The sequence below is a fragment of the Neurospora tetraspora genome, assembly GCF_033439725.1.
Source record: "Neurospora tetraspora strain CBS 560.94 chromosome Unknown B0H65scaffold_9, whole genome shotgun sequence".
NCBI lineage: Eukaryota > Fungi > Ascomycota > Sordariomycetes > Sordariales > Sordariaceae > Neurospora > Neurospora tetraspora.
The window spans coordinates 1326869-1349472 of NW_026944391.1; the positions used below are offsets into that span (position 1 = coordinate 1326869).

The 22604-nt window shown below is 46.3% G+C and overlaps 4 protein-coding genes across 4 annotated transcripts; 2 read left to right on the forward strand and 2 right to left on the reverse strand.

Annotated features, from left to right (window-relative positions):
• Nucleotides 1–83: 83 nt before the first annotated feature.
• On the reverse strand, nucleotides 84–820 carry B0H65DRAFT_583370 (uncharacterized protein; the record flags this gene model as incomplete). The annotated part of the gene is made up of 1 exon (XM_062830877.1): nucleotides 84–820. One exon carries the CDS (start codon nucleotides 818–820, stop codon nucleotides 281–283), a length of 540 nt encoding a protein of 179 aa, XP_062677172.1. The 3' UTR covers nucleotides 84–280.
• Nucleotides 821–8821: 8001 nt separating this feature from the next.
• B0H65DRAFT_339875 (DNA mismatch repair protein msh-3) lies at nucleotides 8822–12718 on the forward strand. The gene is made up of 3 exons (XM_062823624.1): nucleotides 8822–9747; nucleotides 9838–12209; nucleotides 12313–12718. Exons 1-3 carry the CDS (start codon nucleotides 8923–8925, stop codon nucleotides 12392–12394), a joined length of 3279 nt encoding a protein of 1092 aa, XP_062677173.1. The 5' UTR covers nucleotides 8822–8922; the 3' UTR covers nucleotides 12395–12718.
• A 332-nt stretch (nucleotides 12719–13050) lies between these two features.
• Nucleotides 13051–17175, forward strand: B0H65DRAFT_583390 (uncharacterized protein; the record flags this gene model as incomplete). The annotated part of the gene is made up of 4 exons (XM_062830878.1): nucleotides 13051–13341; nucleotides 13659–13716; nucleotides 13763–13985; nucleotides 15860–17175. Coding segments are annotated over exons 1-4 (1752 nt in total), but the record flags the coding sequence as incomplete, so codon positions are not given.
• A 2136-nt stretch (nucleotides 17176–19311) lies between these two features.
• Nucleotides 19312–22488, reverse strand: B0H65DRAFT_480644 (vacuolar transporter chaperone 4). The gene is made up of 2 exons (XM_062827592.1): nucleotides 19997–22488; nucleotides 19312–19910 (listed from the first exon to the last, which is right to left on the reverse strand). Exons 1-2 carry the CDS (start codon nucleotides 22148–22150, stop codon nucleotides 19620–19622), a joined length of 2445 nt encoding a protein of 814 aa, XP_062677175.1. The 5' UTR covers nucleotides 22151–22488; the 3' UTR covers nucleotides 19312–19619.
• Nucleotides 22489–22604: the final 116 nt, after the last annotated feature.

Sequence of the window (22604 nt, forward strand, 5' to 3'; positions counted from 1 at the left end):
GCTAGTCCATCCCCATGTTTGAGTTGAGTGGTCCATGGAAGCATTCATCGAAGGTTGTTGTCGTCGACCCGGATCACCGCCTGCACAATCTAGGGTTTTGGGTTTCCGGCAGCCTGCCATTCCAAGCCGAAGCCATCCCAAGCACCAGCAGCCAGGGGTGTTCAGGGAGAGAGAGTGAGGTTGAGAAAGTCTCTTCCAGTCTCACATGCCGTATGTATCTCCGTGTGGGGAACATGGTGGATGTAACCTCTCCAACCTTCCCCAACTTTTTTGGCCTGGCTTACTCCACCTCCGGAACCGTCACCCCATTGTGCCCCCAGTGTGCCCCATTCTGGCCCAGTGTCTTTCCACCTCGTTTTCCGTTGCCGAGCACAAGTTCCTCGCAACTTTGGAGCAGACGTTGAACGGGAGTTGGCTGGGCGGCTGGCTCTTCTTCTCCAGAGTCTCCAGAGTCTCCAGAATTCCCTCTCCACAAACCACGAGGAGCTAGAGCCAAAAGGAGACGACATGCCCATCTGGGGTTCATGGATGACCCGTCCTGGCATTGGCGGTTCTGGCGTTCTGCGAATTTGACTGCTGTCGTGCCCGTCGTGCCTGTGTACCGAAACTCGACCACACATTCGAGACAGTGCAACTCGACGGCACAGGTATAAGCGAGTCCAACAAAATCCAATGGGTGTTGTTCTGGGACAGCCAACCAGACAACAGCGGCATAGGCGGACCGAATCTGTGATGGCACATCAGCCAGCTTTTGCCAAGCGGACGCACCAGATGTGTGTTCGTGTGTTCGGGTGTCTGTGGCGTTTATCGAGGCGTTCATTTCTCTTTCGTGTGGGACAACCGGAGATCTGTGAATCTGGATCTCGAAGGGCCAGCCTCGTCCGGTCCAGCGTGCCAATGGTCCAATTGATCATCAGATGGGATCACCGGGGATGTTGGTTAAAGATGGCGGCAACGGCGAAGATACTGTACTGTACGGAGGTGACCATGATCCGGATGTCTCGATTCTCGGCAAGAGAGCCGCATCGATGCACGCCCAGCTCTTCGTGACTTTTTGGTGAATTCTGAACAACGCCACCGCATTGGGAAATCGGGTTCAGAAGGGAGGTCAACCGGCATGTGAGCAGGCGAGCCTGACAGGTAGGCAGGAAGGATTCTCCGCAAACCCGGGACGAAGGAGCGCCACAGGACGCCAGTGAGAGATAGCTACCGGTAGGCTACCGAACACTGTTGTCGAGAGTCGAGACAGTGTCAACTGTCAACTGTCAAGCGATCCATCTCCATCCCCAGCTCCCCAGATTTTCTTTCCCCAGCTTCAGCTTCCCCAGCTCCCTACCCCAGGCTGCCAGCAGTACCCCAGGAAATCGGATGAGACGAGGACAGTTGTACGCGATGTACCTCCGTGGGATTCGCCAGTGGGGTTGTCGAAGGGAGGGTGGGAGCAAGGGCAGATTACCCGTCTTGGCGTGCATTTAGCCTGAAGTGCCCCTTGGCCGTCGATGTTTTTGCCATTTGGAGATGAAGGATGTTGGTCTTGGCTTTTTCGTCTGAAGCCCGGTCGCGGCGTTGTTCAATGTTCTGTTCGCAGAGTCGGGACGAGGGCCGAGTTTTTTTTTTTGGGTATTTTTCTGACAACGAAATTTGACGATCCTGGAGTCTGGACTCTGCGAGTTGTTTAAACGCATGGTTGCCATGTGGGTTGTTTATTTGGTGATGATTGACGTGGAGTTTCCGTAGAAACTGGAACTGTTTAGGTCGAGGGAACAACACCCATAGGATCACAGGGAACAATGTGTGGATAAAACACGCAGAACACGCGGATATCCACTGTACCTCCGCATCCTCCACCGGCAGTGTGGACGTCAGTGGATTTATGGCGGTGGATGATGGCATCATGGTCCCACACTCTAGCGGTGTCCAACTCCACTGTAGACGCCGGCTCTCGAAAAGGAGGCGGGGAATTTGACATATCTTATCAATCGCTAACAACCCAACTCAGAAACAAGGCCAAAGTTCGTTAGCACATGATCTGTCTTTTTCTCAAATCCCTCCAAGAAATGGTTGGTCACGCTCAAAGTCAAAATGCACTCCCTCGGAATCAAGGATTGAACCAGACCTCCCCCAAAATTAAGAGCTTGATCAATAGACTTCTTCACCTCAGGAGGCGATGATTTGGACCTGGACATTGAAGGTCGTTGTTTGACAATGAGCGACTGCATTCAATTGGAGTCGGTCTGCTCTTGCGCTGTTCAGGCTGGAGCATCGCAAAATTGAGGTTGCGCCCGGGAACATGATGCTCCGGCTGCCCTGAAGACTGAGCTGCAGGCACTGAGGGTTGGGACTTCCAGTGCACCTGTTCTGGCGCACGGCACCTGGCACCTGCGGCTGTGTGGCCTTTTTTGTACAGCGGAAAAAAGCTGGGAGGCCTTGCCCAAAGCGGTTAAGTAGTCTAGATATAGGGCAGAGGGGTAGTCTGTCTATAGCCCGCCTCCTCGAAAAGAAACAGGAATACATAAACAGGGTAAAAAGCACAGCAAAGAACGAGTAAACAAACATGAAAGAGCTCGGCTAACAAGCGAGACCAACAGATGGACACAAAGAATCAATCATCACCTCATTTGTTGGAGGTCATGTTGTCAGACATCGAAACACTGGAAGCGAGTTTGGGAGGCCACACTGGAGATAATTGCCAGACGAATGAGAGTCTTCATGTTGACCCAAAGACACGGACAAGTTAAACGACATATGCATAGGGGAATTAAGGATGTCCATTCCGCTAGAGTCCCGTTCATTCCATCTCCGCTCAAGGCCCTTTTCGACCCCAAAAACTATCAACTGTCCCTGTCTGCAAAGAGGATGAGGCGATATTGACCAAGACTCAAGACAGCATTTGACACAGTAAAAAAAGGTACTTTTGGACTTTGAGACTCTCCCCTCAAAATGAAACCCCAATCGGATCAGACCTTGGGGAAAGGCGGGGAATTGAGGCGAATCATAGGGAACTTCCCCAGGGGAAGAGAGTCTGGAGAGAGAAAAAGTTGGAGACGGGGAACCTGGGGGAGAACTGTCAGATTTACTGGTGATTGATTGATTCTGTGTGTTCTGACTCGAGCGCTCTAGTATAGAGAGTTCTAGGGGTAACCCATATTTACTAAGACCTATTAAATTAGGTGGCTGGGACTCTAGCATTTAGCCTACATCTAGCCAGAATACTACCCAAAAATTTAATATATCCTCTTACTTGCAGATTTCTTTTTCCTTTTTGAAGTTAAAAGTGAAGCTATTTATATATTGCTTTCATCGTTTCATATCTCCAAACCCAATATTTCATCCAAATTATTAAAATCTACCTCTCCCAATACTAAATTATCTCTTCCTTTACTATCTTTCCGTAGTAGTACTTTAATTATCCCTACTAATTCCTTAATTTTATTATACTCTGGAATACCTAGTGCTTTTATTAATTTATTTATTAATATTAACTTTATTTTCAAATACTCGATATTAAAAATCTTTTTTCGAGAATCTCTCCTTTTAATTAATATTTATATATATTTATATATTTTATCTCTATATTGAAGGTAAGTATTTTTTCTATAAGTGCCCTAATAGTTTATTAATTGTTATAATGTAGAGTGGGAATAGAATCCTCTAGTAAGTTTACCCCTAATACTGATATTAGTCGGTTTATAAAAAGGGTCTCTTTAGCTGCCTTCTTAATTACGTATAATTCTACTTCTATTATTAATATAGTAACCGTAGTCTATTTAATTATTCCCTAATAAATTAAATTATTATATAATTTAATTGTAAATCCTTAGGAGCTCTTATAATTACTCTTATTATTCATAAACGAAATATTAGAAGCAATTTTAAATTTATTATTCGTACTAAAGTAGAGTACTTATACTTTTATTATTTTTAAATACTATATAACCTTCTCGCTCGCCGCTAAATAAATAAGGTTAGGATTATAGTTATATTTAATTAGTCTACTTAACGAAGATATAATATTTAATAGAATATTAATTACTACGTATAGCAAAGAGCCTATATTAATTTAGTACGCTCGTATCTCTACGAAGCTGGTAATACTTTCAAAGAGTACCAATTCCTTATAACCTATAAATACTAAAATTAGTCGATAGTTAGATTTAAATAGTTTAATAATTTTATTAATATATATCTCTTAAAATAACCAAATATTTTCTTAATTTCGATTATATATAATTTCAATACCTAAAAACCATTAGAATTCATCTCCTCCTATTAAATAATACTATAATTATAACTCTATCGTATATTTCTTAACCTCGTCTATCTTACTTTTATCGAATATAAAAACGATATTATCGATATAATATAATATAAAAATACCGTTTTTCTTTATAATATACGGGTTTTTAAAGATTATTTTAAATCTTATCGATTTAAATACTCTACTTAATTCTCGTTACTATAATAAAGGAGCTCGTCGGAGACTATATAAAGCCTTAATAAATTTAAGAACTTTCTTAGGTACTTAATACCCTAATAGTATACGTATATAAATTTCCTTATCAAAGTAAATATTTATAAAAATATTAATTACATTATCTTAAATAAATTTAAAGTTAAAATGAGTAACAAAAGTAATAATAGTACGAAATAATCGACCTACGAAAGTAGACGCGTATGTATTAATTCTTATAGTTTTCTACTAATTATTTCTTATAACGAACCTCGCTTTTACTTTATTAAATATCCTATTCTTATTAAATTTATAAATATAAACCTATATAACCGAAAATTTATTTATATGTTAAATAGTGGATATCCTAATCCACTTTAATCTACGTCTTTATACCTTTATAATTCTTAAAGTAAACTTCCTCTATTTCTTTAAATTATTAATTAAGTACATAATTATTTAGATTGTAGTATTCTTTAAGTATTAAAGGAAAATCACGTTAATATACCCTATTAAAACGACTATATTTTATAATTAACTATTTAATTTCCACCTTAATAATTATTTTCTCGTTTATTTTAATTACTAATTAAGCTAATCTATTAATATTAAAGGTATCTTCTTATAATTTTTAATAATGAACGTACTAATTGATAATTTAGTTGATAGAATAATTAGTATAGAGTATAATTAGTAGAATAAATAGAAGTGACGGGTATAAACCTATAATATATTTAATAAATATTTTATTGTTAATAAATTATTAAATTTAATACTTCTTATAATTAATTACTCTTATTTTAAGAGACTTCTTAATTCCCTTAATAATCCTTCTAATTTTGATCGAAAAGATGTAATAAAAAAAGTTTAATATTACCGTTATTAACGTCGTTTAATAGCGTATGGCCTTTAATATAAGATAGTTTAAATACCCCCAAAAGTTGATTAATAAATTCGTTTAATTTATTAAATAAATTAACGAATTCTTTGCTAATAATTTTAAAGTTATTTTCAAGCTTTTTAACATTTAAGTAGTAGGTAATATCTTCGTCGAATATTATATGCCTAATTTAAACAATCTGATTTATATAGAGATTCTATATATAATAGATTAAGGTCGCTAAGTAACTAATGAAATAATTAATCTATACTTTTAGGTTATATTTTTAAAAATTTTACTCCTTTCTCTAAATAGCGCTTATTATAGTAAATACCTTATACCTATAAATTTATAAGTAATTTAAATCTAATCTACGTAATTCTTATTAATTATATTAACTTATAATATAAATATAAAATCGTTCGAAGGGGGATTTCCAATTATATAAATAACGAGGGGAATAATTAATGAAATAAATAGCCGCGTAAATAATCTCTAACTATAAATCTTCTAGTATTTTCGAACTTAATAATATCGTATAATATCTCTCTTTAATTATACCCCCTAAACGTTCTACCCCTCTATTCTATATTTAGATATTAGGAATAAAAGGTTTAAGAACCGTATTATAATAGGCAAATTTACCTTTAATTTCATTATTTATAAATCTATTATTATATTCGATAGTATTAATATTAAAGTATCTAAATATAGCCAGCTAAAATATTAACTATCGTAATAACTTCTCGGTTCAATAAATAATAATCCTAAATTAATCTTAACTATCGATAAGTAATTAGAAGGAAGTAACGTAATCCTCTAAGTTCTAATTTAAAATCAAAGAAATCGATAGGGAATTTTTCCCCTAAGCTATAACCTCGATCTCTCAAAACGCAGCTAATTTATTATTTTATCTTTACTATACTATATATATTGTATTTAATTAAAAGTACACTATATAATCGTACTCTATTAATATTCTATAAATAAATAAATTCTTAGGGACCTAAGTAACTGAACTATTAATAATATATTTTCATTAATTATTTCGAAAGTTATTACGTATATAAATTAATTCAATAACGGCGCGCTACAAATAAGGCTCTAATAAATAAAGGGAAAATAATTTTAATAACCGTTTAATTATAAACAATATTGAAATAATAAAAAAATAAACCGTTAACCTTTTTTAAATAATTATTTAATAATTAATAATCCTAATAGAAACCCTACTTTTGCAATTAAAAATAGGAGACGAAGTTGATAGTAAAATTAGGGTAGAAGGCAACCTCCTTCAACTATAATTTTAAAGGTCTATTTTTACCCTTAATAACGATATTAACTTCCCTAAACCTTTTAATTTCTATTTAAATATTACTAACCTACAAAGAATTATCCAGATTAAAATAATAAAAATAAAAGAAATAAATAATTATATTAAATATATAACGCGAACTACTTAAATTAAATATTATTAAATTCTTAAAGGGGTAAATTTCCTCTCTAATTTCAAGTACCCTACTAATTTAGAAAGTTACTTTATAAACCTAATTTGATAATTACACTAATTCTTCCTTCTCGATTTTCTCTTCCTTCTTAAAGAATTTAATTACTTCCTTAATAAATTTTAAATTTCTCAAGAGATTAACTTTAATAACGTATTTAACAAACGGGTATAATTTAAAATCTAAAGGCTTTATATTTAAATTAATATATTAATAATCTTTAAAAAAAGTAATAAGCTTTTTTATATACTTTATATACTATACTATTACTCCTCTTATGTAATTAAATTTCGGATTTATCTGACGGGAACTTTCTTTTCTCTACACCCTTAAATCTTTTATTTTTATTATTATAACGAACGTTCTTATTTCTAATATAGTTATAACTATTATTATTATATTTCTAATTATCGTATTCGATATTAAATTCGCTAGCGTTAAAATTACTACGATAAATTCCTTTTCTTTCTCCGACAACGACCCTATAACGAACGCTATTAATACTATACTATTTAAAATTCTTATAGATTTCTATATATTTAAAAATATTAATAACTATTTTTTATTAAATTTCTAAGCGCTATTATACTACTTAGGGCGGATAATCCTAATTATATTAATAAAATTAAAGTATTATAAATTTGCAACGAAGATTTTACTGATTCCCTTATTTTACCCGTTACTTATAGTAATAAATTAGGTTTATAACCGATTAAATTCATTTTTAAATTCCTTCGTAAGAATAATAATAATTTTATAATATATTTTCCTTACCTTAATTTAATTATTAACCGCCTTATAGTTCATTATTTATTTAAGATTTTGATACTATTTATCGGTATCCTATTCCTCCCTTATAATTTTATCCTATAGTTTGTAATTAATTAATAATTTTATTCAAGTACGTACAACTTTATTGCTAATTACGAATTCTTTCCAATCTTTCTTATTATTGGGATAGAGGCTAAGTTCTAATTTATAGAGCTATTTATTTATAAGGTCGTCCTCGGTAATGAAGGTATTAATTACAATCTCGTTTCGGTCGTAGTATTTAATAGGTTCTTTATAATTAGTTCTGTTTTTATAGATAATAAATTAAGTATTAATACCGCTGTTAAAATGTACGAACTCCGCTTTTATATTACTAATATAGGTCTTTACTTCCTTAATTAAGGAGTAGTGATTAGGATGAGGCTATTTTAGTATAGAAGGTTTCTTAGTCTTTTTTTAGAGTTAATTTTTAAGGGTATTAAGGATATATTTCGATTAGAGTATAGGTTCCTATCGCAACTAATTGTCGCCGTTTTTAAAGTAAATAACGTTTTCTTTCGTTTCGGTAGGCTTTGAGAGGGATATTGTAATCTAGTTATTATTTACTATTTAAACATGTTAATCGTTGTATTAATAAGTTGTATATTAAATTATTAATTATTAGATTTATTAGTAACTGATTGATTTTGTGTGTTCTGATTCGAGCGTTCTGGTATGGGGGGTTCTGGGGGTAACCTATATTTGCTAAGACCTGTTAAATCAGGTGGCTAGGACTCTGGCATCTAGCCTACATCTGGCTAGAATGCCACCCTAGAATCTGACAAGAACATCGGGGGAGATGGACAGCCATTGGAGAGAGTCGGCATTTCGGGAAGGATGCCGAAAGACAACAAAAGGAAGAGGGAGGGCGCACAGGCCACCCGCTTGTTTTGCCGTGTCACATGGTCTCGGATGTGGCCCGGTTTCGTGTAATTGGGGTGGATATTCTGGGGTCAGAGAAACATGTGCTGAATCATGGAGTCTTGGATTGTTTACTTTGATGACGTTGGCAATGTGGACTGGAGATGTTGGAAGAGAAGAAAGTGAATCGTGTCGTTGATGGACAACTTTCATCTTTTCTGTCAGTTGTCTCAGGGTTGGGGTTCAACATGTCACTGCCCAAATCATGTGAAGACGCTGCAGCCACTGTAATGGAGCCCCACTCTCTGCCGCGTCCACTGCGACGACAGCGCGTCGTTGATGACCGCGTCTGATATTGATTGACTGCCACCACCAAGACATGGACTTGGGGTGACATCCAACCACCAATCCACAAAATGGCTGGCCCAACACGACCCCCCGACAAGAAACAGGCCTCGATCTCGAGCTTCTTTACCCCACGAAACACCAGTCCCTTGGTCAACCTCAGCCAGAACGCCACCAAGAAGGCACCACCAGCCGAGCCTAAACCATCAAAGTCGACATCCTCGAGGAAACGACCAGAACCCCAAAACGACGACAGCGAAGATGATGCTCCCAGAGATGCCAAACGGCGCAAGTCGAATGGCCCATCAGCAACAAAGGATACCGAAGACGCCGTTGCCTCCCTGAAACTCTCCTCCTCCCGAACAGAACGGTACGCTCTTAACTCGAGCCGGCCTTCCCAAGACGAAGAAGAGAACGAAGAAGATGCTGCCGAACGCAAAAAGAAAGAAGAACTTCACCGAAAGTTCGTCAAGAAACTTGGCCATCCCGATAGCATGTTCAACTACAGGCGACGGGACACCGAGTCTGCTGCTGTTGAAGGCGAAGGCGAGGAGGGCGAAGACGACGAAGATGAACCAGCACCCAAGACCACCACCAAAAAGAAGGGGGCAAAGACGGGCAAGCTCACTCCCATGGAGTTACAGTTCCTGGAAATAAAGAGAAAACATATGGATACTCTTTTGATCGTCGAGGTTGGGTACAAGTTCCGCTTCTTTGGCGAAGACGCCCGCATAGCGGCCAGGGAACTGAGCATCGTCTGCATACCGGGCAAATTTCGGTACGATGAACACCCTTCCGAAGCCCATCTCGACCGCTTTGCTTCGGCAAGCATACCGGTTCATCGTCTACCTGTACATGCCAAGCGTCTGGTCGCCGCCGGCCACAAGGTCGGAGTGGTACGGCAGATCGAGACGGCTGCTTTGAAAAAGGCTGGCGATAACCGCAATGCCCCCTTTGTCCGGAAGCTCACCAATGTCTATACCAAGGGCACCTACATCGATGAGACGGGCGAGTTGGACCAGCCGGGCGAGACTACGGGTGCTTCTTCTGGTGGCTACCTGCTTTGTCTGACGGAAACCCCAGCAAAGGGCATGGGAACCGACGAAAAGGTCAATGTCGGCATCATTGCCGTCCAACCCGCTACTGGCGACATCATCTACGACGAGTTTGAAGATGGCTTCATGCGTCGGGAGATCGAGACACGACTGCTCCATATTTCTCCCTGCGAGTTTCTCATCGTGGGCGATCTCAGCAAAGCCACTGATAAACTCATCCAACACCTCTCCGGCAGCAGCACCAATGTGTTTGGTGACAAGAGCCGTGTGGAGAGGGTCCCCAAGAGTAAGACCATGGCAGCTGAGGCCTACTCGCACGTCACGGATTTCTACGCCGGCAAGGCCAAGGACAGTGATGAACGCTCAGCAGCTCTACTCGACAAGGTGCTAAAGCTCCCAGAAGCCGTGATGATCTGTCTCTCGGCCATGATCACCCATCTGACCGAGTACGGCCTGCAACACATCTTCGATTTGACCAAATACTTCCAATCGTTCAGCACGCGCCAACACATGCTCATCAACGGCACCACTCTCGAGTCCCTCGAAGTGTACCGTAACGCCACCGACCAGTCCGAGAAGGGTTCTCTGCTTTGGGCCCTCGACAAAACTCATACTCGCTTCGGCCAGCGTCTCCTCCGCAAGTGGATCGGCCGTCCCCTTCTCGACCAACAACGGCTCGAAGAGCGCGTGTCCGCAGTCGAGGAGCTTCTGGACAACCAATCCACCGCCAAGGTCGACAAGCTGGTGGGCATGCTCAAGTCCATCAAGGCCGACCTCGAGCGCAGTCTCATCCGCATCTACTACGGCAAATGCACCCGTCCCGAGCTCCTCTCGACCCTCCAAACCCTCCAAAAAATCTTCCTAGAATACTCTCGCGTCAAATCCCCTTCGGACACGGGCTTCTCCTCCCCTTTGCTCACCTCTGCCATCATGTCCCTGCCTTCCATCGGGCCTCTAGTCACCGCACACCTCTCCAAAATCAACGCCGAAGCCGCCCGCAAAGACGACAAGTACGCCTTCTTCCTCGAGCAGCACGAGACCGACGACATCTCTGAACATAAACTGGGCATAGCAGCTGTGGAGCAAGACCTTGACGAACACCGCTCCGAAGCGGCCAAGGAGCTGGGCAAGAAGTCCCCGATCAGCTACGTGACCGTGGCAGGAATTGAGTATCTCATCGAAGTGGCCAACACGGACCTCAAGCGCGTCCCGGCCTCGTGGGCCAAGATTTCCGGAACCAAGAAGGTCTCGAGGTTTCACACTCCTACGGTGTTGAGGTTGATAGCGGAAAGGGATCAGCACAAGGAGAGTCTGGCTTCGGCCTGCGATCAAGCTTTTGCTGATCTGCTGGCCCAGATAGCAGGGGAGTACCAACCGCTTCGCGATGCGGTTTCTTCGTTGTCGACTTTGGACTGCCTTTTGTCGCTAAGCACAGTCGCTGCATTGCCGGGGTACACCAAACCAACCTTCTTACCGTCTTCCCATCCTTCTTTCCTATCCATCACCGAGGGCAGACATCCCATTGCCGAACACCTGTTACCAAACGGGTATATCCCTTTTACCATGTCTCTTGGCACCCCGTCCTCCTCTTCCCCTACCACTACCAGTCCCAGTCCCTCCTCCGGAGGGCCAGCCCTAGCCCAACTAATCACCGGCCCCAACATGGGCGGCAAATCCTCCTACACCCGCGCCGTCGCGCTCCTAGTCTTGCTCGCACAAATCGGCTCTTTCGTGCCCGCCACCGCCATGTCTCTGACCCTCTCCGACGCCATTTTTACCAGGATGGGCGCCCGCGACAACTTGTTCAAGGGCGAATCAACATTCATGGTCGAAGTCTCTGAGACGGCTAGTATCCTTCGGCAGGCCACACCAAAAAGCCTGGTGGTGCTCGACGAGCTGGGACGCGGAACGAGTACCCATGATGGACGAGCGATCGCTGGTGCCGTGCTGGAGTATGTGGTTAGGGAAGTGGGGTGTTTGATGCTTTTTGTTACTCATTATCAGGATTTGGCGCGGGTGGCTGATGGTTTAACCGTAGGTGAGGGGGAGGGAGGGGAGAAGAGAAAGGGGGTGGAGTGTGTGCATATGCGGTTTGCGAGCAATAAGGCTTCTTCTAATTCTAAGGAGGAGGGACCGGGTGATGATGATGCGATGGAGGTTGATGCCGATGGGGCGGCGGATGAGGATGAGGAGATTACCTTCTTGTATGATCTAGCGCCGGGCGTGGCGCATAGGTCTTATGGATTAAATGTTGCGAGGCTGGCGAGAATACCGAGGAAGGTGTTGGAGGTTGCTGCGAAGAAGTCGAGGGAGTTGGAAGAAGAGGTGAGGGCGAAGAGGGTGAGGGGGGCGGTGGGGTTGTTGGGGGATGTGCTAAGTGGTGGAGGGGGTGAGGAGGGGGAGAAGTTGGAGCAGTTGTTGGGTTTGGTTGAGCAGTTGTAAGTTTGAAGTTGGAAGTTGTAGTGTTTGTTTGGGTTTGGGGCGGTAGGATATGGTTATGGTTTGCAGGCCGTGGCATGAAAGGCCAAATGATGGCTAGATGTATAGAGGACCATGATGTATAACAGTATGACGCGCGAAAGCAGATAAAGCAAAGGGAGCAAGAACATGATCTCCCAACCCAAGACAAGCACGACACCCACTGAATCACCGATGGGACGATACTTGGTTGATGACAGACGTTGAATGCTTGGCCGGCAGGCATCCAGCAGAGGGAAGCGTACCGTACCACCTATATAAGGCTCCCTTCCTTACCCGTCATCCAAAAACCACAGCTGGTAAATTCAGTGGCTCCGTGGTGTAGTGGTAGCACAGCCTTTGACGTCTGCTCCTAAGCAAAGGTAGGGCCGGATATACGGCGGGACGGCAGGCCTCAGGTTCGACCCCGAGAGGTGGCACTTGAGTTTATCAGCAAATATTTTTTTGTCTTTTTTCTCCCTTTTTGCTTTGGGCTATCTACTATCTATTATCCACAGCACTTTCCAGTCCTTCGTGAACCTACCTACCTATTATACATGAGATACATTTGTTTTCTTATATACCGTCGCGAGATCTGATCGGGCTTGTGGTGTGTTTCGTGATTCTCACTCGTCGTGTTGATCATGAATGATGGAGGAGGTGCTTGAAGACTGTCAATCTGCATTGTGATGTTTGGTGAATTGGTGGTGAGAGCTCTCGACCGTACCTTCCAACTAGAATAAGAGCTGGTTTACTCCGTGCTGCTGTCGTCACTGCAAATTTCTTGCCTCGCCCCTTCCTTATTTGCTTCTCAATTTCGTCAATGACGTGGCCTGAGAGGGTTGTCTGCCCCGCCATCCCCTCCTTTTCGCAATTCTCAGGCTCCCTCCGATCTTGTTCCCCGCCCTCCTTCGTTTCCCTCTCTCTTCTCAGTCGCGCCTCGCCTCATCTCTCCGGTGATCTACTCCCAACTTGCGCGTCAGTTACCATCGTTGCTCGCTCATTCTCCAACCTTTGCCTCTTCACTTGTCAGATCGCTTTTTCTGCGCGTTAAGCAGTTCACACGCGCTGGAGGTGTCGCGTCAGCGAACAGTTCATTGCTCAAAGGTACGTCGACGTCTTTGCTCACAATCCTAACTCTAGCAGGCGGGTGCCCTAGAAAGGTTACAAGTCTGGCTCTGTCTCAAAGTTTCGTTGCCTTTCACGGATCAGAATGCTAACGGTGTGCATATCCTTTTGTTTCAGACATCCGGTCCATAGCGTCACTAAACGATCAAGATGACAACCACAAAGAGACCCCCTAGCCCGAGCTTCTCAACCGACCCTTGCGATCATCAGGAGAAGCGTTCCAAGGTTGACCATGAATCCAGTACCAAGGCCTGTTGATCCGGAGATCCAGAAAGGAACACTCCCCGATGACGCATTGGAAGCCGTCAAGAACACCTTTTCGACTCTCGATAAAGCTATCGAAGGCGTCAAAGAGGCACACACTGCTCTCTCTACTCCCTCTGCTCCCCGTCAAAGGGCATCACCAAGTGAGCCTGATGAGTTTATTCCCTTGTCTGATTCCCCGGCTGCAAATAATCAAGCGATTATTATCATTCGACAACGAAGACGAAACCGTTGTTGGGTTTGGTTGAGCAGTTGTAAGTTGGAAGTTGAAAGTTATCGGATTTGGTTGGGCTTGGGATAGTGAGATATGGTTATGGACTTGCATGTTGTGACATGAAAGGTCTAAGGATGGTTAAAGGCATAAAGACCATAATGTAGAACGGTATAATAACCTGAAGAAGGAAGAAAGAAGATGATCAACTACGATAACTTGAAGCAAAACATCTGCTGAAGCACCGATTGCATGATACTCCATCGTGTACCAAGCACCAAGCACCAAGCACCAAGCACCAGGCACCAAGACCCGAACTCCGGGCCACCTCGGTCACTCCTCAATGTCTTCACAACGCCAGATACTATGAACTTCATGATCGACTGGGAGGCTTGATTGACCGGCTATTCTCTTGATACGTGAAATGTCCACGACATTCGTAACTTGTCGGGTTGTGAGGGGCAGTCATATTGCTGGACGGGTGCAGAAAATAAACAGAAAGATCGGTCATAATGTGATTGATACGTGCGAGATGGAAGAGAACGCAAAGAAGCACACAAAAATACAGTTTAAGGACGCGAGGAGCAAAGACGAGCATGAAACCAAAGCCAAAGCAGAAAAAGACAAAAAAAAGATGCTGAGAATGGCCACAGCCCGGAGTCGAACCAGGACCCTGCCTTTCAGTCTTACTGCCGTGCCTTACCACGCTTAAGCTCCGCCTAATCGTGCGTGTGCTACCGCTACACCACAGGACCATTTGTTTCTCAGCTGGGGGTGACGGAAACTGGTGGGTGGAAGGACCCTTATAAACCTAAGTAGGTGTGCACTGTGCAGGTGTGCACGATTGGAAAGTTGAGCGGTTGATGGTCTGATTCTACCTTTTGATCAGGATCTACTCTAGACCGGTAGCGATGCTATCTTCATGCCTCTTCCCCTTGTTATTCTAGATAACTTGTTCTTCCTCGTGTAGCTATTATCTGTTATACTTTGCTTAATTCTTACATTGCTCAGCCGGGTTGTGAATGCTTCCTTTTGTTCATCTTATCTTTCCCTCATGCTGTTCTCACTTGTATCAGTACACTGAACCAGTCGTGATTTCCATGTCCAATTGTAGGCCATATGAAATCTGTTGTTGCTTGCGATCTGATCCCTAGTGACGGATTTGAGTCGCTCGGCTGATCTATCCCAACTCTCGTGAAATCTGATCTGACGTACCGGCGGTCAACTTGCTCGGGTTCCTTCCCAAAGGTACTCCATCACCGGCCAGGTGCTCGTCTGATTCTTCCGGCTCTCGGGTTTCGGGATCGCACCAGGCAACAAGCCGTCCGTCCCATCTCAAGTCCTTCGCTGGCAACGGAACACTCTACCCCTCGTGAAATTTTCTTACCGCTGTGTTCGTCCTGCCTTGGTTTCTTTTGCGCGTCTGGCTTACAATCACGCGTCAACATTTTTGTTCTTTCGTCTGCGTCTCTCCGAGCTATCGTTCTGCTACGCTGACCTCAACAACACTTGTCGTCCGGACTCCTCTTCCATCGCACCAAAGTATCCCGTCGTTCTTTCAAGGTGAGCTTAATTCCTCCCCTCACTTGCTCCAGGAAGCGGGTAGGCTGGGGAGAGCTCCTTGGGAAATCTCCCTGGATCATACGCTTCCATCGGTCCTTCTTTTACTCTTTCCTTTCGTCCGCTAACGTTCAGCTCGATTTTCTCAGTCTTACCTTTTGTCCTTTGTGTTCATCCCGGCATACAAGATGACAGAGAAACTCCCAAAGCGGCTGCCAGGTTCCAGTCCTCCGGCCAATGTCAATAAACACGTTGCTAAGCGGTTGAAAGTTGACGTCGAGGGTTTCGGAACTTTGGAATATGCCTTTGAGCTTGCGCCGGACACCTCGAAAGATACGGAGCAGTCCCCGACACATTCTCACCCCCCTCCCCCGACCCCTCCCCATACCTTCTTGCCTCCCTCCCACGAGCTCTCCGACCCCGAAGATCAGGAGCGTGCGGCGCTCCTTGATGCCAGCCACGCTCCCTCCCACGCTCCCACCAACCTCACCGCGACGGCAGCCAGCCTGCGAGCAGATGGATCTCCCGAGCCCAGCGGCGACACACGGATCCCTCTTTGGCAGAACGAAACCCGCGCCTTCAAAGGCGAATTCGCCTACCCGAGGAAAAGTCGCGGGCTAGCCACTCGGCTTGCCAGAGAAGCGCAAAGAGCCGAGTTGATGGTAGATGGCAAGCCCCAGTTCAACCTGTTCGTGGATGGGTCATACAAACAAAACCACGACAACAGAGGAGCGCCAGAACATCGACGATTCGGTCGTGGCGGGTACGGCGTCGTCTTTCGGAACCCGTATCATGGAAAAGGACTCGCCGAGTGCGACCATAACCACGACGACGAAGCTCAATACTGCACCAAGGTGCCCCAAGATAGCTTGAGCACGAAAGACTTCAACATCCGCTCCTGGCGCTCCCATCGCGTCCTATCCAGTCTCCACGCCGAGCTGGCCGCTATCTCGCAAGGCATGGAGACCGTCATCAGCTTGCACAAGAGACACCACCCCCTTTCCGCCTCCGTCACCATCTTCACCGACAGCAAGACCGCCATGAATCGGCTGTCTAGACGCCTACGCTCAGACGCCGCAGACGGAGAAGCTATCATAACTGAGACGGAGCCCATAACCACAACCGACGCGCTCACGATGCCGCTTGTGCGCGCCATCGTCTGGCAGTCGCACTTCCTCTCCGAGCGCGGGTGCGAGATCAAGCTGCAGTGGCTGAAGCGATGCACCGTGCTAGCCCACAAGTTGGCGGACGACGTAGCGGGATGGTGGCGGAAGGAGCACGCCGTGTTTTACCAGAGGGATAGGCCGCTTTGGCGGAGAGACGGGATTCTCGACGCTTTACACCATGAGGCGCTCGTCAAGGTAATCGAAAGGATCGAGGCCGAAGCGCTGCTGCGTCCTCCTCTTGTGTCTGCGTCTCAGCGAAGGAAACAAGCCAAACGAGAGCGACAGGAGCGGGAAAGAGAGCGGGAGCGAGAGTCCCGTTCTCAAGACATGCTGCTGGAGAATTTCTCTGGTTCGGCGATGCAGACAAGGATGAACAGCGATCCGTTGCTCAAAATGCCGCCTATTTGGGAACGCAACGCTGCGTTTAGCATGGTAAACGAGGACATGGCTAAGATCTTGAAGGGCAGTCCGTTCGAGAATGAGTACCTCTATAGAGGGGCCTGTATGGTGTTCTTTTAAATGTGTGGTATTAATGTGTGGATTATCTGTTGGAATAGTTGGGTGCTTCTGATTTCCATGTTCGGAGAGCAGACTGCGGGTATTTGGCGTGGAGGATATATCCGGGTAGAAGACGAGATGCTGGATCTTCATTCCTTTGTATGTAGCCCGACATCTCGCTATCTCATCAATCTCTGCCCCATTCTCGAGAAACACAAGCTTGAGGTGGCCTGTCTGTTTGGCTCGTCGAGGGGTATGTCACCTGTGTTGTGCTCCCACTCCCAAGGGTATTCACTCTGGGTTAGGTCTTGCTTTGAAACCCGGGTTTATCAAGCCAGCGCACGCACTCACTTTGCGAAAGAGAGAAAGAAGAAAAAAAAAAGACAAAAGCAGACCGGACGGGGTGCCAAAAAGGACAAAAAAAAGGGAGCTGGGAGATGTTGAAATGCCACTGCCGGGAGCCGAACCTCGGACGCGTTGGTCCGCTGGCCGCCTGCCTTACCTGGGCTTGGGATCGTTGCTTCTCTAACGTGTGCTACCGTTTCACCACGGGGCCATTTTACCAGCGAGTTTGGTTGTTGGATGCGAGTGCCGGAAGGGAAGGTTATATACCCCGTGCCCCGTGCCCCGTGCCCCGTGCCCTCAAACCTGGGCTAAATATTGTGTCGTAGCAAAGTATAGGTGCCTCTAGTCAGCCCTGCACCACCCTAGCGGTGCGAGACTCCTCCGAGTCACCGTAAGATGGAACAAACTGAACACATCACAATCCAATCAATCACGTTCACACATTCGGCATCCTCCTGCACACATCCCCGCGCCTTCTTGACTCTTTTGACCACAACCAAAACCCTTTACTAGCTCACAAAATCCTTAATTGACTCCGGCGGGACGTTTCCCGAACTCGTTACTCGGCACATCAAACTTTTGCAACACCCTCCCTTTCCCTGTCCAAAACGAGCAGTATTGCCCTTCCCAACATCCAAGTTCGGTTTACTGTCACGACCCCTCCAAATGCTAGATAATTTAAGAGAAAACCTCAGCGCACTCCAAGGTTAGCCTACACGCACTCTAAGACCCATAAAATCCCAAGGGTTAGGGCCTCTGGCACTCCATGACACCCGACCCATGACGCCCGACATCAGAAAGTCCACTTTTACCCGTGAAAATACCCCATTTCAATGCACGAAACATTGGACCACATTTCGTGAAATTTTTGGGCAGTCTTGCACCCCTTTTTGAACTTGGGGCGGTTTTGAGTGATCCTTCTCCCGCGAAAGCAGGCGCGTGCCACCAAACGATCCCATCTATGCCCTCCCCCCCAGGGCGACGTGCTGGGCAACAGCAAGAACCCCATTCTATTGAGCGACTCAGAGTAGACATCACCAAGTAAATAAATAAGAGAAGGATTTTAGGGATCAAGACTGTACTGGGCTGACTGTACGTGCCGGGTTGGGTGGGTTCAAATCACTTCGATATGGGAGATTCACGACACCACGAAAAGTATCACGCTTTTACTCTGGCGGGAGCGATGTTTGGAACATTGAAAAGACCCCGATTTACCATACAAAACGACCGTATTTATATGACAGCTGTCATATGGGTCTTGGAGTGCGTGTAGGTTGGGCTTGGAGTGCGCGGAGGTTTTCTCTAATTTAATATCCAACGACACGACCTTTGAGGTAGACATTGTTAGCTTGGAGACTGAAATTATTGGAAGGGCGTTAACACCCCGCAATCTACACCCAAGGTACAAGGGATATGGGATACTGTCGTGATGGAACGGCCTTCAACCAATTTTCTTTATAAAGCACTTTCATAAAGGCTTACAGCAGTTTGGTTGGGCAAGATGTGGCCGAGTGTCTGAGGTGGGTTTGCGTGTCGGTTGCTGGACTGGGCTTCAGGCGGTGCGGTCCGCGGTGGGGCCGGTGGGGCCGTCTTGTATTCCACTACTCCGGCACCCCGGTAGCCCGGCGAGCCCGGTTCGCGGCGGGTTCGCGGGTTCGGTGATGCGCTGGCGAGGGACCCCCTGGTGAGGGTTCTTTACCGTTTCCTTCCTTCGGCCTCTTTGGCAAAATCCGCGATAATAAAACGTTGGCGAAAGGAAGATGGGAGCGGAACAAATATGAAATGAAGTATCAATTGCCATTCTCTCTCACATGCAACAAATCACTTCAAAACCTCCAAGCAACCGCTAACCGATGCTCAACCTCAACCTGTGCAAGTATCCATACTGATATATACTACTCGAAATCCAAAGTTTTAAGTTCCAAATTCATGCATCATTCTCATTCTCATTCCAATCTCATATCACATCCCAATGCATCAATCCAAACTCCTGAGTTCTTTTGCAGTCCACCACAACCGACCCCCACTGCCCCAGAACACCCAAACCAACCTTCCTCTTTTTTTTCTTCAAACTACCCACCAGCTCACCAAACCCCTCTTCCTCTCCCTTCGAAAGCAAAGTTCAACACCACCGCCACAAGCAGCGACGCGCAGAGAACACTCGGTCCCCATTTATCGTAATACTTTGCCGCCTTTCTCGTCCTGATGGCGCGGCTGCGGTAGAGGTAAATCACCACGGCATAGCACAGCGAGAGGAACGCCAACAAGGTGAAAACACCGGCAGCGATGAAGGAGCTTCTGCTACCGCCCTTGCCGCTGGAGCCAAAGTTGAGGAGGGTTACGGCTATGGTGCCGATGTAGATCGAGTATTCGAGCTGTTGCATGTTAGTTAGCAAGGAATTATGAGAGAAAGGGGAAGGGATGCTGAGGTAAGGGGGGAAAAGGAAAGAGAAAGACATACCCAACCCAAGAACGTCCTCTCCGCAGCGAAATACACCTTCGGCTCCACCCTCACCGGCACATAAATCTTCTTTCCCTTGGGCGCCTTGATCCTCTTCTGATGAATCTCGCCCGCACCCAACAAACTCTCCAGGTTCGCGTTTCTAGGCACCTCCGTCGCTCTGGGCCTAGGGACCAGCGCCTTTAGAACTGACCAGGTAACCCTCGCCGCGGCGTTCGCGCGCGTTTGCAGAAGGGTGGAGTAATACGTCCAGCCACCGACCTGCCTAGCAATCTCAAGCCTCTCGTCGTCGGACTCGTCATCGGAGTCGTACAGGTAAGTATTCTCGTTGGAAGCCTGCTCAACGGTTTGATCCTCAACATCATTAGCGGTTAGACCGCCACGAGCCCTACGGTTTCTAGCAGAGCCTTGAGCGCTAGTTTCGCCGTTCTGGCTGTCTTGGGTGCCGGTGCCGGTTGCGTTCTCATCGTCGGAATCGTAATCGTCGTCTTCGTCGACGTCGGAGGTGCTGGTCCTGGTGGAGTGGTCGAGGCGCTTGATGCCAAAGTCGTGCGTGGGCGGCTTGCGGATGTCGACATCCATCTGAGGGAACCAGTATGGGAGGAGGTGGATGCGATCGGGGAAGAGGCTGGCGGTGCCGTGGATGAACTTGGAGAACTTGGGGACAGCTTCCACCAAGTGACTAGAGATCAGCTGGCGGACCCACTCGGGCGGTTCCTGGCCGAGCTGTGTCTGCAACTTGACTTCAAGGACGGCGTACGGGAAGCGACAGATGTCACTGGGAGGAAGCTGGGAGAAAGGGTAATCGATGCCGATGTCCATGCGCCGCCAGTTGTCACCAGACCGCTGGACACCATCCAGGTTATCTTCGCGGATCATGGTCAGCTCGGTGTCGAGGGAGATGCGCACACGCGCGTCGGCGGGGAGTTGGAAGGCCGTGCGGTGGTAGAAGGAGCGGACAACAGGCTTGTAGCCCCTCTTAAGGACGCGGTACTGGATCTCGGAGGCGAGGCGCTCCTCCTCGGCGATGGCCTTTTCCGACTTCTTGCCTTCCTTGCGGGCCTTTTCGAAGATAGCGGCGGGAAGAAGCTCGCCGCGCATGTAGGCGTTGACGAACTTTTCTTTCAGGGCGAAACGGGCCTTGACGGACTTTTCGCCGGTCCAATCTTCCCTGTGTGTTTTCCGTTCGACGAAGATGGTCTCGGTTTGCATGCCACCGTACCAGCGCAGACGGATGGCCTCGGCACCCTCGGTTTTCTTCAATCGGCCCTCGTATAGCTCGAACGTGTCGGGGTTGTCGTAATAGATGGATGTGATGGCGGAGTCAGCCTCCTCAAACTCTTTGCTCGGATTGAAGACAAGAACGGGCAGATGCTTGAGGATGATCAACTTGAGTTCGGTGACGTTGTCGGGGTGCACCCAGTATTTGGTGGTGTGTCGGATAAAGCTGCCTTGACTTGCGCCAGCAGAACTGTCGCCTATGACGGGGTTGCCTCTTGTCCTGACCAAATCGTACAGCTTCGACAGCTGCACGACCGACGCATCGTAGTTCTCCTTGTAGAATGGCTTCGCCTTGAGACGTGCGTCGAATACGGGCTTCAACCGCCATCCCGTCATCTTGTCGTGCTTCTTGATGATCTTGTAGAAACCGGTATAGTTCACCTGGACGAACTTGGCAAGGTCGTGGACATCGGCGATGATATCGCTTAGATCCTCCTCCAGCAGCATGAACTCCTCCTCTGTCGGGCCATCTTCAGTCAGACCCCGTTCGTTTAGACGGTTGATGACATCTCTGACTTCGCGCTCCGTGACAGCTATCCTCCTCGAGATCTCCATGGCCTTGACCTGCTGCTTGGTATGGACCTTGTCGAGCTCGGCCTCGAGCTTGCTGACGAAGCGTTTTTCATCCTCCTCTGTCCACTCGACCCTCTTGCCGTTGCCATTGGAGGTGCCGCTGGGGCGCTTCAGGTCGGCCTTGAGGCCGTCATAGTCGATGTAGTACCATTGGTATTCGCGGATGATGCTGGAGCGGAGCTGTTCGCCGAACTTCATGACGATAAGCCCTGGGCGCAACCGACGGGGTTTGTTCGAGAATCGATACTTGGTCGAGTGCCACGTCTGTTTTCCTGTCTTGAGATCCTGGACGATTAGCATGGGCGTGGAAGACGCGAAGAGCGGGACAATGGATAGATCAGAAAGCGTTACGGGTAGCTTCGTACCTGATTCTAGCTGACGGGCCTACGGGAGTAGATATGGGTCGCGCAAAGAAGAAAGGTCGTGTGACTCGGCCGGGTAGTCAATGGTCGATGTAGCGAACGCCGGTGCGAAGGAGAGAGCGTGCGGTAATCGGTTGGTCGCTTTTTTCGTCTCGGTAGTATCGATAGGCCGGCTAGAATGTGACTACAGGGAGAAGCGACAATAGTGCGAACATGGGGTTGTCGAGTGGTTCGTGGTCGTGGTTTGTTATTGGCATGGAGTTGATGCGAAAAGATGGAACTGATGATACCAGAAATTGGCCGCGACACTAGCACTGATGCTGCAGGCTGTCTGCGTCGAGCTGTTAGTGCATGCTACGTGTACAGGGCGACTTAGTGACAGGGCCGGGCGG